The sequence below is a fragment of the Pipistrellus kuhlii genome, unplaced genomic scaffold (genome assembly GCF_014108245.1).
Source record: "Pipistrellus kuhlii isolate mPipKuh1 unplaced genomic scaffold, mPipKuh1.p scaffold_m20_p_10, whole genome shotgun sequence".
In the NCBI taxonomy this organism is placed as follows: domain Eukaryota; kingdom Metazoa; phylum Chordata; class Mammalia; order Chiroptera; family Vespertilionidae; genus Pipistrellus; species Pipistrellus kuhlii.
This window is the reverse complement of record NW_023425405.1, coordinates 57,385,553-57,399,158: the sequence shown is the minus strand read 5'-3', so window position 1 is coordinate 57,399,158 and position 13,606 is coordinate 57,385,553. Positions and strand designations below refer to the sequence as shown.

Below are 13,606 nucleotides of genomic sequence, written 5' to 3'. Positions count from 1 at the left end.
TACACATAAAGGACAGGGGAGGAGCCTGAGTGCTGGGGTCCAGCTCTCTGGTCAGCCAGAGGTCACCATCGTAGGGAATTCCAACCAAGTTCTGAGGAATACTAAAAGCCTTGGCTTAGCAACTAGCTGCCTGTTCCACAGCGCCCTCTGGCGACCAGCTAATGTCATACAAGATTTTTCTTATTAAACTCAGGAATAGAATGTCTAGTAATCAAAGATTCAGCCAGCATCACCTCGGATAAAGTAGACTGTGTTTTCCGACCATTCTCTGCTCCAGCCTCATGCCTGCTGACCTCACACTCCTCACGACTGAAGGAGACAGAGCACAGACCAGGGGAGGTGGCTGGGCTGAGATTAAGTGCTAGCTACACTCCTCAAGTGTCAGTAGGTGGGTCTCCGCTGGAGCTCTGAGGTCCTGCCTCTGATCCTCCCATTCCGTCAATCAGCCATGCCAGCCAAACTCTTAACCTAGTCACCATTAATCCTTCCTTTCCACATGTCACTGATTCAGGATTTAGGAGTGTCTTTTCCTTAGTATACATAATTATCATCTTTACAAAAAAACACACAACTCAATCTTGAGGCTGAATCAGAATAAAATTCCTAATCAGAATCTTTACGACCTTAGAGATGAAGCCTGTATCCATTTACTACTTAATGTGCATAGGGTTTTCAATATGTTTACCTCACCACATACATTCTCATAGTTGAACAATGCTTCTGTCCTTTATACATTTATTTAATAGTTCTATCATTATCCCATTAATAACAAATCTACATTTATAAAGTCAGTAAGATAATGATCTGCTTATTCCTAGCATCTCCCTGTAGAGACAGCTTCAATAGAAGAAATAGACTAAGGAAGTTCCACACTGGACCTCAGTTTTAGATATGTATTTTCATCTATGACTCATTCACCACCAGTCTTTACCATTGGTCCATATCTGGGTCTCTTTCTTTGCTTATTTCTACATTTGTATCAATTAAATCATTAATTCATTGGTTGTAATTAAAAATACATGGTTCACAAAAATTCAACAAGATCCTTGAATATCCCTGTCACCTTATGAAATTAGAAGAAAAAAAATTAAAGATACTCAGATGATAGCAGCTCTGGTTGTGTAAGTGGCAGCCAAACTCTACAGTTTCTGTTCCAAGGGTGCAACAGGACCTGTCTCCCCTGAAAACAGGACTTTGCATGGCATGAACTGTTTAAGGATACTGTTCAAGACAGTATAATGCAACATCACTTTTGAAGTCTCCACAACCAACTACCACGTATAAGCACTGAGAAGTGGTGGAAGGGTGGGGGGGTCTTGTAGGACTTCCTGGAAGAAGTTACACTTGAAGAGAAATCAAATAATGTTTAAAGTCAAGGGCATTCCCAAAGGGCCCAACATGAGTAAAGCCAAAAGTCCAAACAGTCAGCATTACAAATTCTATTACTAAGGCAAGATCTAGATGTGGCTGTCAAGGTCAACAGGTATCCCTCCCTCATGGTCTCAAGGAACTTGGGCTTTTGTTGTACAGAGGGTAAGTTACTGAAAGGCTTGAAAGACAGTGTCACCTGACTATTCTACATTTTAAATAAATCACTCAAATACTCTAACGGCATGGAGGACAGATGCCCGGGGGTGACAGGAAGCCATGGGGAAGACAAAGGAAGTTGTATTAGTACAGCAGAGACTTGAGTGGATCAATAATCAGCATCCCTCTTCCAAGATTGAGGTCTAAACCAACTGAGAAAAAAGGCAAAATGGTAAAGACAGGGGTCAAAATATCATTTTTATTGACAGATGATAGAGGATATATCTTATATCTGTGGGCTGGAGTTAACTTGTCTGGAACTCCCAAATTATTCAAATGTACCACAAAACCACAGGCCTGCTGGACCTCCCCCCCCCCACCCCCCCGCCTTCACATCTTCATGGAGACCCCTATAAGTCACAGTGTCTACTTGAATTTTGGAAAAGTATAAGCAGATGGGAGAACCATACCCTCATCTTTATCACTTTTAAAGACTAGATTAAGAGTCAGTTTTATCTGTAGGCAAGTGAACTTCCTATTACTGAACCCAGAAGTCAACTGGGCCACCTTGCCACAGACAAGATAACTGCAGGCCTCCCTAAGTGAGGTTAGGCTGCTCCAACACTCAGAGCACGCTGGAACCAAGAGCATGTGCTGCCTGCAAGCAACAAACCCCCGGAAGGAAAGAAGAAAGAGCTGAGCATGATGACCGCAGACAGAGTAAAAGGGTGGTGAGAGGATGTCGTTACATCACTTAACCTCCCTCCAAAAGGAAAGAAGCAACGGGGGGGGGGGGGGGGGGGGGGGGGGGGGGTGTAGGATTCCTCCAACGAGGGTCAGAAGCAGTGGCTCCTGAGAACAACCGTTAAACTTTGGGAAAGTTTGCAAGCCAGCTGTTAAATCCTGGGCAGCATAAAATCAGCCACGGCAGGAATATTTACACCATGAAAATAAAATAAAAATACCACAAATCAGCCGAAACCGGTTTGGTTCAGTGGATAGAGTGTCAGCCTTTGGACTGAAAGGTCTCAGGTTCGATTTCGGTCAAGGGCATGTGGGCACATCTCCAGTAGGGGGTGTGCAGGAGGCAGCTGATCGATGTTTCTCTCTCATCAATGTTTCTAACTCTCTATCCCTCTTTGTTCCTCTCTGTGAAAAAATCAGTAAAATATATTTTTTTAAAATATTACAAATCAGTGCTTTGCTTTTAGAAAATAAAGTTGGTCCTTTTCTCATGTGGAAGCATTAAAACTGGAGATGGACTCAAGACTTAAACAAAGAAAATATAAAGTACCAAGAAAACATTTCAGCAAAGGAGGTCTTTCTAATCATGTATACTAGGGGTGTCGAACTCAATCAGAGAAGTGGCCAAAATCTAAAATCCAGCCTAAATCGCGGGCTGAATGGTTTACTGAACAGTCAAAAACTGTCATTGTGATGGAAACGCAGCGGAGTGCAGTGATGACAGCGTGGTGCGGGCCACATTGCAAGGCCTGGCGGGACGGATTTGGCCCGCGGGCCTTGTGTTTGACACATGTGATGTATACCATAGACAAAAACTATAAAGAACAAGACCAACATATGACTACATAAAATATTTTTTTATTTGTCAAAAAATGTACCCCTAACAGGCAAACTACAAACTGGAGAATTTACCTGCAAAATACATGACATAGAATTCTTACAAATTAGTAAGAAACAAGATAAGCATCTCAATAGCAAAAGCCTCATAGACATAATCCACAAAATACAAAATCAGTAAAGAAAATTTTAAACATACCAAGTTTTGCCTATCATAATGACAAAGAGAATATAGACAATGGTGGTATACAATGTAATATAAACTAAAAACATTCTGTTAGCAACATGACAACATATACCTTTTGACAGTACACACTTCGGAATTTCTTCTAAGAAAAATAAAAATGTATAAAGATTTAGTTAGATTACTGTGGCCAATAATAAGAATAGGCTAAATAAACTATGGTAAACCCATTTAATGAAATACTATGCACACATTAATGTTGCTGAAATATGACACAGAAAGACATTCACCACTTAAATTTTTAAAAACTCTTCAATGGAGGCCACAAAACAGCGTAATCAGGGCAAACAGTTTTTGTAAATATAAAATGTGTACTGAGAAAATCTAGGAGGATAGCAAAGTATGTTTTCCTTTTCATTTGTCTGCATTTCTAAAATGTGCACAGATTACCTATCTATTTTGCTTGTTTGTTTTTAAGAAAAGTTACTGAAACTTGAGTGCAGTAGAAAAATCCTAATTTCAAAGCATCACAGTTTGAACTAAATTGAATTATTTCAGGTTAAATGTATCTGTTCAAAATTCAAAATTCACCATTTTGTTGGGACAATTTTTGAGAACCAAGTGGTCATGTAAATAAGAAAACAGACGTAAAATGACAAGAGACAACTGACAAAATAACCACAAACTTTGTTCCAATGGCTATTGCAGTATAATAAATAAATGACAATTAACCAAAACCACCTTTATTTTAGTCTTCAGTGTTCTTTCCCCCCAAGATAAGCAGATTAACTTAAAAAAATGGCATTTACAATGCCTCTTCAAAGCTTTCCCCTTTAACGGGAAACTTGGCTTCACAGAATCCAAACAGTGAAAGGTTAAAAAAAAAATTATAATTTGTTGTCATTATAAGACAAAACAGAATCTAATGTAAGTCAAGGAAATCCATTCATACTTCAGGTCCTTCTCCTCCAGGAACCAGCTGCAAAGGAGGAAAAAGTTGAATAACGCCACCACTACCATCATTTAAAAACACCTACTGAGAGCTCTCCTTGACCAAAGCCACTTTGCCTCTGCCCCTCCCTCACATCCCCATTTTCTCCATGGCCCCAGCACAATTCCACCATCAGCAATTAATACTTAGTGCCTCAACAACAACCCTTAGTAACATACATTATTAAAAAGTACAAGCAAACTCATCTTCATGCCTAATGTCACCATCAATAGCTCAGCTTTCAAGCCCTGACGCCAGAGCATCCCTCTCCCATCTAAAGCACCGCTGGGCTGTGAACACTTGGTCAAGCAAAGTAGCTCTGTACTCCCTTCCCCACAAGAAATGGTCTAACATCGAAATAAAACCGCTTAGCTGTCTTACCATTGTTATATTATTTCCATTTAGCAAAATCTGGTCTAATTTAGTGATCCTTCTTCCTTCTGGTGTGATTTCACTAAACAAATGGATTAAAAAAAAAAAAAAAAGTCAAGAAAATCAGATCATCAAAACCAACAGTTTGACCCCCATTGCATATAAATGAACAAGAGGTCAGACAACTGTATCCACTGTTTTCAGAGACACAGGCTATCTCCCGGAGGGTGTGCTATCTTTCCCAAAGGCAACACCGGGGACTGACTGGCCCAAGGCCTACACCGACTAGGGCTGATCTTCATAAAAGCGGCTGAAACTTGCCAAGATGATCAAATATGCCGAAACCGGTTTGGCTCAGTGGATAGAGCATCGGCTTGGGGACTGAAAGGTCCCGGGTTCGATTCCGGTCAAGGGCATGTACCTTGGTTGCGGTCACATCCCAGTAGGGGGTGTGCAAGAGGCAGCTGATCGATGATTCTCTCTCATCGATGTTTCTAACTCTCTATCTCTCTCTCTCTTCCTCTCTGTATAAAATCAATAAAATATATTTTTAAAAAAAAAGATGATCAAATATGAAATAAAAGGTTTACTATCTTCACTCTTTTACTATTACTTAGTATTGATTCCTATCATTTAACCAATCCACAGTCATTTCAATTTTGAAAACAGATATTGGTTACGATCTTTATGTTAATTGAGTCATCATTACATTTTATATTATACATACATTACATTAAATGCTCTATCAACTCCTTGATTTGACTTGAGCTCTATTTTAGTATCTTTTATCTTAAATATAATTTCCACTAAATTAGTCTCCATTAACTTTCTAGCAATTTAGTAACATTTCATTAGGCAAAACCCTCAGATCCAAATTTAGTAGCATTGTGTCAGTAGATAAAATTTTTCTTTTTTAAAAATATATCTTATTGATTTTTTACAGAGAGGAAGAGAGAGGGATAGAGAATTGGAAACATCGATGAGAGAGAATCATCGATCAGCTGCCTCTTGCACACCCCCTACCGGGAATGTGCCCACAACCAAGGTACATGCCCTTGCCCGGAATCGAACCTGAAACCTTTCAGTCCACAGGCCGACACTCTATCCACTGAGCCAAACCAGTCCCGGCTAAAATTTCTAATAGTAATTCCAACAGGCAATGTTTTCTCATACATCATTTTTCTGACTCCACAGTACTAAAAGTGCCTTAAAGAGGGATTTCCCCCACCCCCAACAATTCTTTAATTTTTAACACTACTTACAACTCAGTGACATCTTCCAGTACCATATCTGAAATTTGTGTTAAGGAAATACTATACGAGGTGAAATTTACTCTGGCTTTCTGCCTGAATTCAAAAGGCTTGTGATGGGTAGGAACTTTATCTTCTTTCAGTTACACATCCACTTAAAATATTATTTCAGCTTCCCTGAGAATGCATTGATTTTTTTTTTTATAATTGTCAGTAAGTAAATTGTCTATAGTTCTTCTGTTCTTAAAATACTGAAGGGAAACTCATACCATCACTGTCTTTTAAAAGGATACTGACAAAGTCATCAAATCCTAGAAGCGTGCCAACAATTTCCTTGTCACTCTTCATCACGATGTGAATTCTTGATCCTATACACTTGTCCACAAGCTCTGTATTTTTTAAGGGAGAAGAAAAAGATTATTTACCAACTCATTACAACAATAATTATTTGGGTGCCTATTGGCACTTATTACTTGCATATGGTGAAAGATAAACCAGGGAAAGTATTCATTCTAAATCTTCAGATTTTATACCATATATCTCTGTTCATTCTACATTACATTAAAGTTTCCCCTGCTCTCCGCTCACCACAATTTTGTAGCCATTTATCGTGGTTGTGGTTTTATATTAGACTAAAGGCCTGATGCACGGATTCGTACACTGGTGGGGTCCCTCGGCCTGGCCTGCATCGGGCCAAAACTGGCTCTCCAACATCCCCCGAGGGTTCCGGACTACGAGAAGGTGGTTCTCAGGTGATGCCCCCGGTAATCGGGCTCCCTCCTCTCTGGTTCCAGGTGCATCACCTGAGAACTGAACCCCAGCGGCCAAGTCACCGCAGCTTAGCAGCTCCTGTGTTCAGCATTTGCCCCCTGGTGATCAGTGCCTATCACAGCTACTGGTCAGATGGCCCAATGGTCTGCTGGTCACTGAGGCTTTTAGATAAAGCAATTATAGGAACTCCTCTCTAGACTCTCAGCCCATGAGAGCAGAAACACGTTGCCTTATCACTGGGTCCTCAAGGGACAATGCCTAGCATATGCTAAGTATTCAATTTCCCATGCATGGAGGGACCTGGGGAGTAGTAGGCTAAGTCAAGAAAGTCAGTCAGAGAAAGACAAGTACCACATGATCTCATTCATAGGTGGAATCTAATGAGCAAAATACACTGATGAACAAAATAGATCCAGAGACATAAAATGGAAGAGACTGGGAATCTCAGAAAGAAGATTGGGGTGGAGGGAGTGATTAACCAATGAACTTATATGCATATATGCATAACCCCTGGGCACAGACAATAGTGTGGTGAAGGCTGGGGGGGGGGGGGGGGGGCCGAAGAGTGGAGGGGAGTCAATGGGAGGAGAGAAGAGGGACAACTGTAATATTTTCAATAACAAAGACAAATTTTTAAAATAGTTATTGAAAAGTAATTTCTTTAAAAACCTGTCAAATGGAGGAAAAAACTTGTCCCAGCCACACCCACTAACTCAATCCCTCTCGGCTGGTAAACATTAGGGAGCAGGGCACAACTGCCTTCACCAGAGACGCCTGGCCACTGCCTCTCACCCTATCTCTGCCCTGTCCTCTGAGCAGGAGTTCGCACATCTCTCCGGCCGGCCGGGCGCTGTCTGGGATGTTTATTTGTCCCGTATTATCTCCCCTCCACTGGTTTGTGTGCTAAAGGCAGCAACGGCCGTGACTTAAACGTTTCGAGTCGTGCCCAGCCACGGGGTGGTGCGCAGATGCTCCAGAACTGCTGAATGAATGAATGAATGAATGAATGAATGAATGAATGAATGACAAATAGGGCGAGTTTCCAGTCTCCTGGTCTAGGCTCCTTGCAGAGCCCAGTGCTTCGCTCCATAGGCGGCGGGGTCTATCCGGGGAGCTTTTAAACGCCAGGCTGAGGAGTGGGGCTGCTCACGACGAAGAAGGCCGGCGGCGCCGCCTTTGCCCGGTGCGGGCCTTCCCGGGGGCCCAGTGGTTCGGGCCTAGAAGACCCTGCACGCCGCGGAGGCGGGCGGGCGGCCTGGGACCGCGGAGACGTGCAGCCTGGAGACGAGCCGCGAGGGGAACGCGTTCTCCTAACCCTCGGCCCGCGGCCCCGCGGCCCCCAACCCTAAGCTTCAGCTCCTCGCCCCCGTTCCCCGCAGGACCACCATTACCTAGAGGCAGCAGCTGCGACGGGTTCGTGGTAGCGTTAGCCGCCATCGCGACGCCGGAAGTGCATCGACGTCAGGACTGCCTGTTTGAAAGAGCGCGCTTCCGCCTCCCGCCCCCGCCCCCACGCAGCCCGGGCAGGCTCGGCCAATCGAAGGCCGAGCGTGCGATCGGGCCCGTCCACGTGGATCCCACCCGGGCCCTTCTTTCTCCGGCGGTGAGATCCCGGGACGTATTTCCGTCCACTGGCCATTCTGCGGTCTCGACAGGTACCCTCGCTCCCCTCCAAGTTTCTGAGGGACGTTAAAACTACCCCGCCTTGTGAATAAATTCATCTGAAGACTGAGGAATCCCACAATTGACTTTTTTTTTTTTTTTTTTTGTAAGGTGGGGGTAAATTGTTTCTTTTTATTGTTCTGCTGTAGTTAGTTCACTTTTCTTAACCTTGTTATATCGAGGAGTCTAATTTTTTTTTAGGCTTTTTGTGTTCACTAATTCGAAAAGGCATTGTCTAACGGGCAACCACCTGATAGCGCTCCCTGCTAATGTCATCACTCTCAGGACACCTTACAGCTTTTGCACTTTTTTTTTTTTTTAATAGAAAACAAATTCTCTGCCTTACTCTATTTTACATTTATATCCTAGAAACTTAAAGCTAGAGTCTAACCAAGAGAGGCCAGGAGAACATTATTTATCGATATAACAAATAAAGCGACCATCGTTTACTCATTGGACAAGTAAGTAGCTGCACACAATTTGCCCAGCATGTTGCTGAGTGTAAAAACGGTGTACAGAATAGAGTTACAGGGTTGTCTGCCCTTGTAGGAGCTTGAGGATGTATGGGAGAGAGAGACAACTAACATACATGTGCAAGGCACATGAAATGTTAATATATTAAACAAAAAGACCTTTTTTCGCTTCAAGATTTCTAGAGAAGTAGGTATGATTTAAGGCAAATGTCACTGAGGAGGTTCAGAAGCCCTCACAGATGATCCCTTGAGTTAAAAACCCTATAGGATTCAACCTCCTTCAAAACCCCAAGCTAGTCCTGGCTTTTTGCATCCATAAATATTAAGCATCTACTGTGGGCCAGGAAACTTAACAAATACACTTAACTCCTAATCTTTATGACTAGCCTTTGAAGCAGGTGTTAGGATGAAGTTCCTCATACTCAGAAAGATTGAATAATTTGCCCACTGACCATACAGAGAAGCTTGGGAAGCTTCAGAGGAATTTACAGGAGTCTAGGCATGGAAGATGAATAAGAACTGGATAGGCAGAAGTGGGCAGGAACAGCATTCCAAGCAGAGAGAATACCATGTGCAGTTGGCATATGCCCACCTCCAAACATCTCCTATTGCACTCTACTTTTACTCTTACATATTTTCTCTAAGTTTGGCATAAAACCCTTTCTTTCCCAAATGTTTACCTTAATAACTCCAGTCCTTAGTGATTTTACTTTATTACTCTTGGGATGATCTGCCCCCAATTCTGAGAAGTTCTGTTCATCCTTCAAGGCCAATGTGACTTTCTCTGGGAAGCTTCTCTGACTTGCAGACTTGGTGGGCTCTCACTATCCTGCAGCGATGTTAATAGTTCTTGGGGTGCTCTCAGTGTATTTATTCTCTTCTAATTATCTATCCAATGGGTTACCACCTCCACAAAAACCGTGAGTTCTTCTGGAGTCAAGAATTTTCGGAAGCAGTATAATGGTTACATCAGTTGGTTCAAAGTTAAATTACTTTGGTTCAAATCTTGTCTCCACTACAATTCCTTCAAGTTATTTGACCCTGGGCCAGTTTAACCTTTGTAACTCTTAATTTACCCGTTGGAAAAACCTACTTGTACAATTGTTGTGAAGACTAAATGAGATGATCCATCAAAAGTGGTTAGCAAAGGACTGGCATATTAGTGCTTATTAATTAAATTTGAGCTATGACTGCTTACTTATCTGGGTTTCCTAATACTTACACGATGCTTGGCTTTAGAGTGGGTGCTATAATAGCTAGTGTTGCTAGCTGGTTTCATTTTCATCTGATAGCTAGAGATAAGCCACTTTAAGGCAGCAATTTTTTTTTTAATATATGTCTTTATTGATTTCAGAGAGGAAGGGAGATAGAGAGATAAAAACATCAATGATAAGAATCATTGATCAGCTGCCTCCTGCATGCCCCCCCTCTGGGGATTGAGCCCACAACCCGGGCATGTGCCTTTGGCTGGAATCAAACCTGGGACCCTTCAGTCCACAGACCAATGCTCTATTCACTGAGCTGAGCCAAACCATCTAGAGCAGCAATTTCTCCCTCACTCTCTCTCTCTCTCTCTCTCTCTTTCGGAAATACACAAAACTTACTACATACAGTTCCAGGTATATTTTACAGTCTACTGAATATTCTTTAAATTGATTCTCGCTATTTCATTCACACCCATCAGCATCCTCCTAGATCTTCATAAGCTTCTAAAGACAAGCTAGCCGTTGGTGTGGCTCAGTGGTTGAGCTTGGACCTGTGAACCAGGAGGTCACAGTGGATTCCTAGTCAGGTGTGCTCCATTCCTGGTGTGATGCGTGCAGGAGGCAGCCAATCAATGATTCTTTCTCATCATTGATGTTTCTATCTCTCCTTTTCTCTCTCTGAAATCAATAAAAATATACTTAAAAAAAAAAAGATTCCAAAGCCAAAATAATGCCAAATTTGTTTGCGAAGCCCTTTTCTTTCCTGGTTTCTCTTTCCTGTCTCTAGTCTTGTTTTATTTCCTCCATATTGGAATGAGCGCAGAGACCAAATTCAAGTCATTACTTGACAGAGTTTAAAATTCAGAAAAATATGCTTTAAGAAAAGTTAATACTTTGTGTTCCTTTACAGTAATAAAATGACCATTAGCAATTTTCAATACTATTGATTAAGAATGAGGAGAGTATCTTTATACAGTCTTTGCTTTTCTGTGGCTTTGCTTTCCATGGTTTCAGTTACACTTGGTCAAGCATGGTCTGAAAATATAAAATGGAAAATTTCAGAAATAAACAATACATAACTTTGAAATTGCACGCCGGAGCAGTGGAGAAATCTCCCATCATCCCTCTCCTCCGATCTGGAAGTGATTCATCCCTCTCCTCCGATCTGGAAGTGATTCAGCCCAGCGTCCCCAGGCTGTGCACACTCCCACCCACTGTCCCTTAGTAGCCGCCCTGGTGATCAGATTGGCTGTTGTGGAATCTCAGTGCTCACATATCCTGGTTTTACTTAATAATGGCCCAAGAGTGCAGGAGTGTCCATGCTGGCAATTCAGACATGCCAAAGAGAAGTTGCCAAGTGCTTCTTTTAAGTGAAAAGGTGAATGATTTCAAGAAGGAAAAGGGGGACTGCTGTAACTGAGAAAGGAGGTAGAGTTCATTGACACTGTAGAGTTCACAGAGATTGTAGAGTTCATGGAAGTTGCAGGAGGGGAGTGGTTTTATTTTATCGTGTTGTTTCCTGAGGCAAGATAAAAAAGAACCAACATCCGATTTGAAAGAACTTGAAAATATGTCCTAGCTCGATGTCTCCAGGATTATTCTCCCTGTAGCTCTCACAGAGCAGCCACAAAATAGAATTTATATCCAACATAAACATATATTACTAGAAGAGGCTCTTCAATGTATTATGTGTTCAGAAAAGCATTTCTAACTTTCTCCCTGGAGAAAAATATCATCAAAATACAAGCAAGTTTCCTGTCATAATAACGTTCAGAAAGCATTCCATTATCCCAAATTGTTATTTCCAATCTTGATAATCTCCTTCCAACACTTTTTCTAATAGAGGATAAATTTCTGTTTTTTTCCCCTCAATACATATTTGTCCCTATAGACATCTTATTAATGAATTTATTATATTAATGCAATGCAAGAAGTTAATATAAAAGTTGTTCTACACTGTTAAGTGGGCCAGTCTGCATGTTTAGAGATGAAAAATTTCTGGAAATTCCCTTGCTTACTTTCACTTCGGATATCTCCCTCAATGTAGCTTCTTTTCTTACAGCATATTTTAAATGATATACTCTTTAAACGTTTACACAATACAATAGTTATGAACAAATTATTTAATCTTAGTTGGGAATCCTAGAATGCAAAGTGATACAGAGTTTTTTAAAGCTCTGCACAATGAATAAAATAATTGAGGTTCACCATAGATACAGAGTTCTAAAATACCCTACCCTTACTTTTTAAAAAAATGTTCAATTACATTTTAATTTTAGCTATTCCAATTGTGAAAAATATCAAGTCAGATGGAAGAAAATGATAGCATATTCTACATACAGGGAATAACATAGTTTCACACAGTTCTGAGCCAACACCAAGAATTTTGTATAATATAGAAATAATAGCAATATCTTAAAATTTTTCTACAGTATTTTTATTAGCATCAAAACAGTCCTACTGAATCATAGAAACTAAACTTGGTCACAAGAAGCTTACTCTTTTTCTCAGCTATACTTAGATTAGAATGCAGGTCCTTAAATGTCAAGGCCAACCATGAAAAACATTAACTGCTAAGGTTGTTTAAACTAAGGGAGGTACAACTGTAATGATAAGCTTTACAGCCAATTATTGTAGTGATCTCAAATTCTATTCAAAGCAGGCACCTATCTTTAGTTTACTCCCGAACTGCCCTGGATAAAACTTGTTCAATCGGTTAGTATTTCCATTATGCACTTTAATGGCATAGGATAAGATTCAATGCTTGTTTTGAAAAAACTTGAAGTAGTATAACAACAAGGAAATTAAAAACTCTAGTAACAGCAGCTCCCATATATTTTGTGCTGAGCACTAAACCCAGAAACAAGTTAGACTGAAAATAATGTTGTTTTCTTTCTTTTTAATGTTGTTGTTTTAATAGCAGGATTAAAATAATCGTTTTATAGGTCTCTCCGTAAACTTCCTTTTTGTCAAGGATATTCTGCTTCAGGCCTTGAGTCGCTTCCAAATTCCTATAGACAATATTTAAATAGGAAGAAGAAAAAAAAAAACATAGAACGAAGCGAAAGAGAAATACTGGGAAAGCATTTAAAAAATTGAATACACAGACGGAACAGCACCGATATGTCATCCAATATTTAAGAATAAAGGGTAGAACCGAAACTGGTGTGGCTCAGTGGATAGAGCATCAGCCTGCGGACTGAAAGGTCCCAGGTTCGATTCTGGTCAAGGGTATGTACCTTGGTTTCGGGCACATCCCCGGTAGGGGGTGTGCAAGAGGCAGCTGATCGATGACTCTCTCATCGATGTTTCTAACTCTCTATCCTTCTCCCTTCCTCTCTGTAAAAAATCAATAAAATATATTTTTTTAAAAAAAGAAAGAAAATAAAAGAATAAAGGGTAGAGACCCCAGGGCAGATCCCAAGGATAGGAAGTGAAGGAATGCACAGAAAACACGTTAAAAAGGAAGAAAAGATGTGGGGCGGGGCGGAGATGTGAAGGAGGGAGGAGGAGGAGGAGGAAGCAGGTGGACTGGAGACCGGGGCGCACACAGGTGTGCGGGGAGGTCACTGCAGGCCCCGCCCCTGCCC

The 13,606-nt window shown here is 41.2% G+C and overlaps 1 protein-coding gene and 1 pseudogene across 1 annotated transcript; both read right to left on the bottom strand.

Annotated features, from left to right (window-relative positions):
* Nucleotides 1-872: 872 nt before the first annotated feature.
* On the bottom strand, nucleotides 873-941 carry LOC118714617 (annotated as a pseudogene).
* A 2,168-nt stretch (nucleotides 942-3,109) lies between these two features.
* On the bottom strand, nucleotides 3,110-8,179 carry LSM5 (LSM5 homolog, U6 small nuclear RNA and mRNA degradation associated). Its single transcript, XM_036429915.2, has 5 exons — nucleotides 8,068-8,179; nucleotides 6,199-6,294; nucleotides 5,918-5,945; nucleotides 4,665-4,737; nucleotides 3,110-4,271 (listed from the first exon to the last, which is right to left on the bottom strand). Exons 1-5 carry the CDS (start codon nucleotides 8,111-8,113, stop codon nucleotides 4,239-4,241), a joined length of 276 nt encoding a protein of 91 aa, XP_036285808.1. The 5' UTR covers nucleotides 8,114-8,179; the 3' UTR covers nucleotides 3,110-4,238.
* Nucleotides 8,180-13,606: the final 5,427 nt, after the last annotated feature.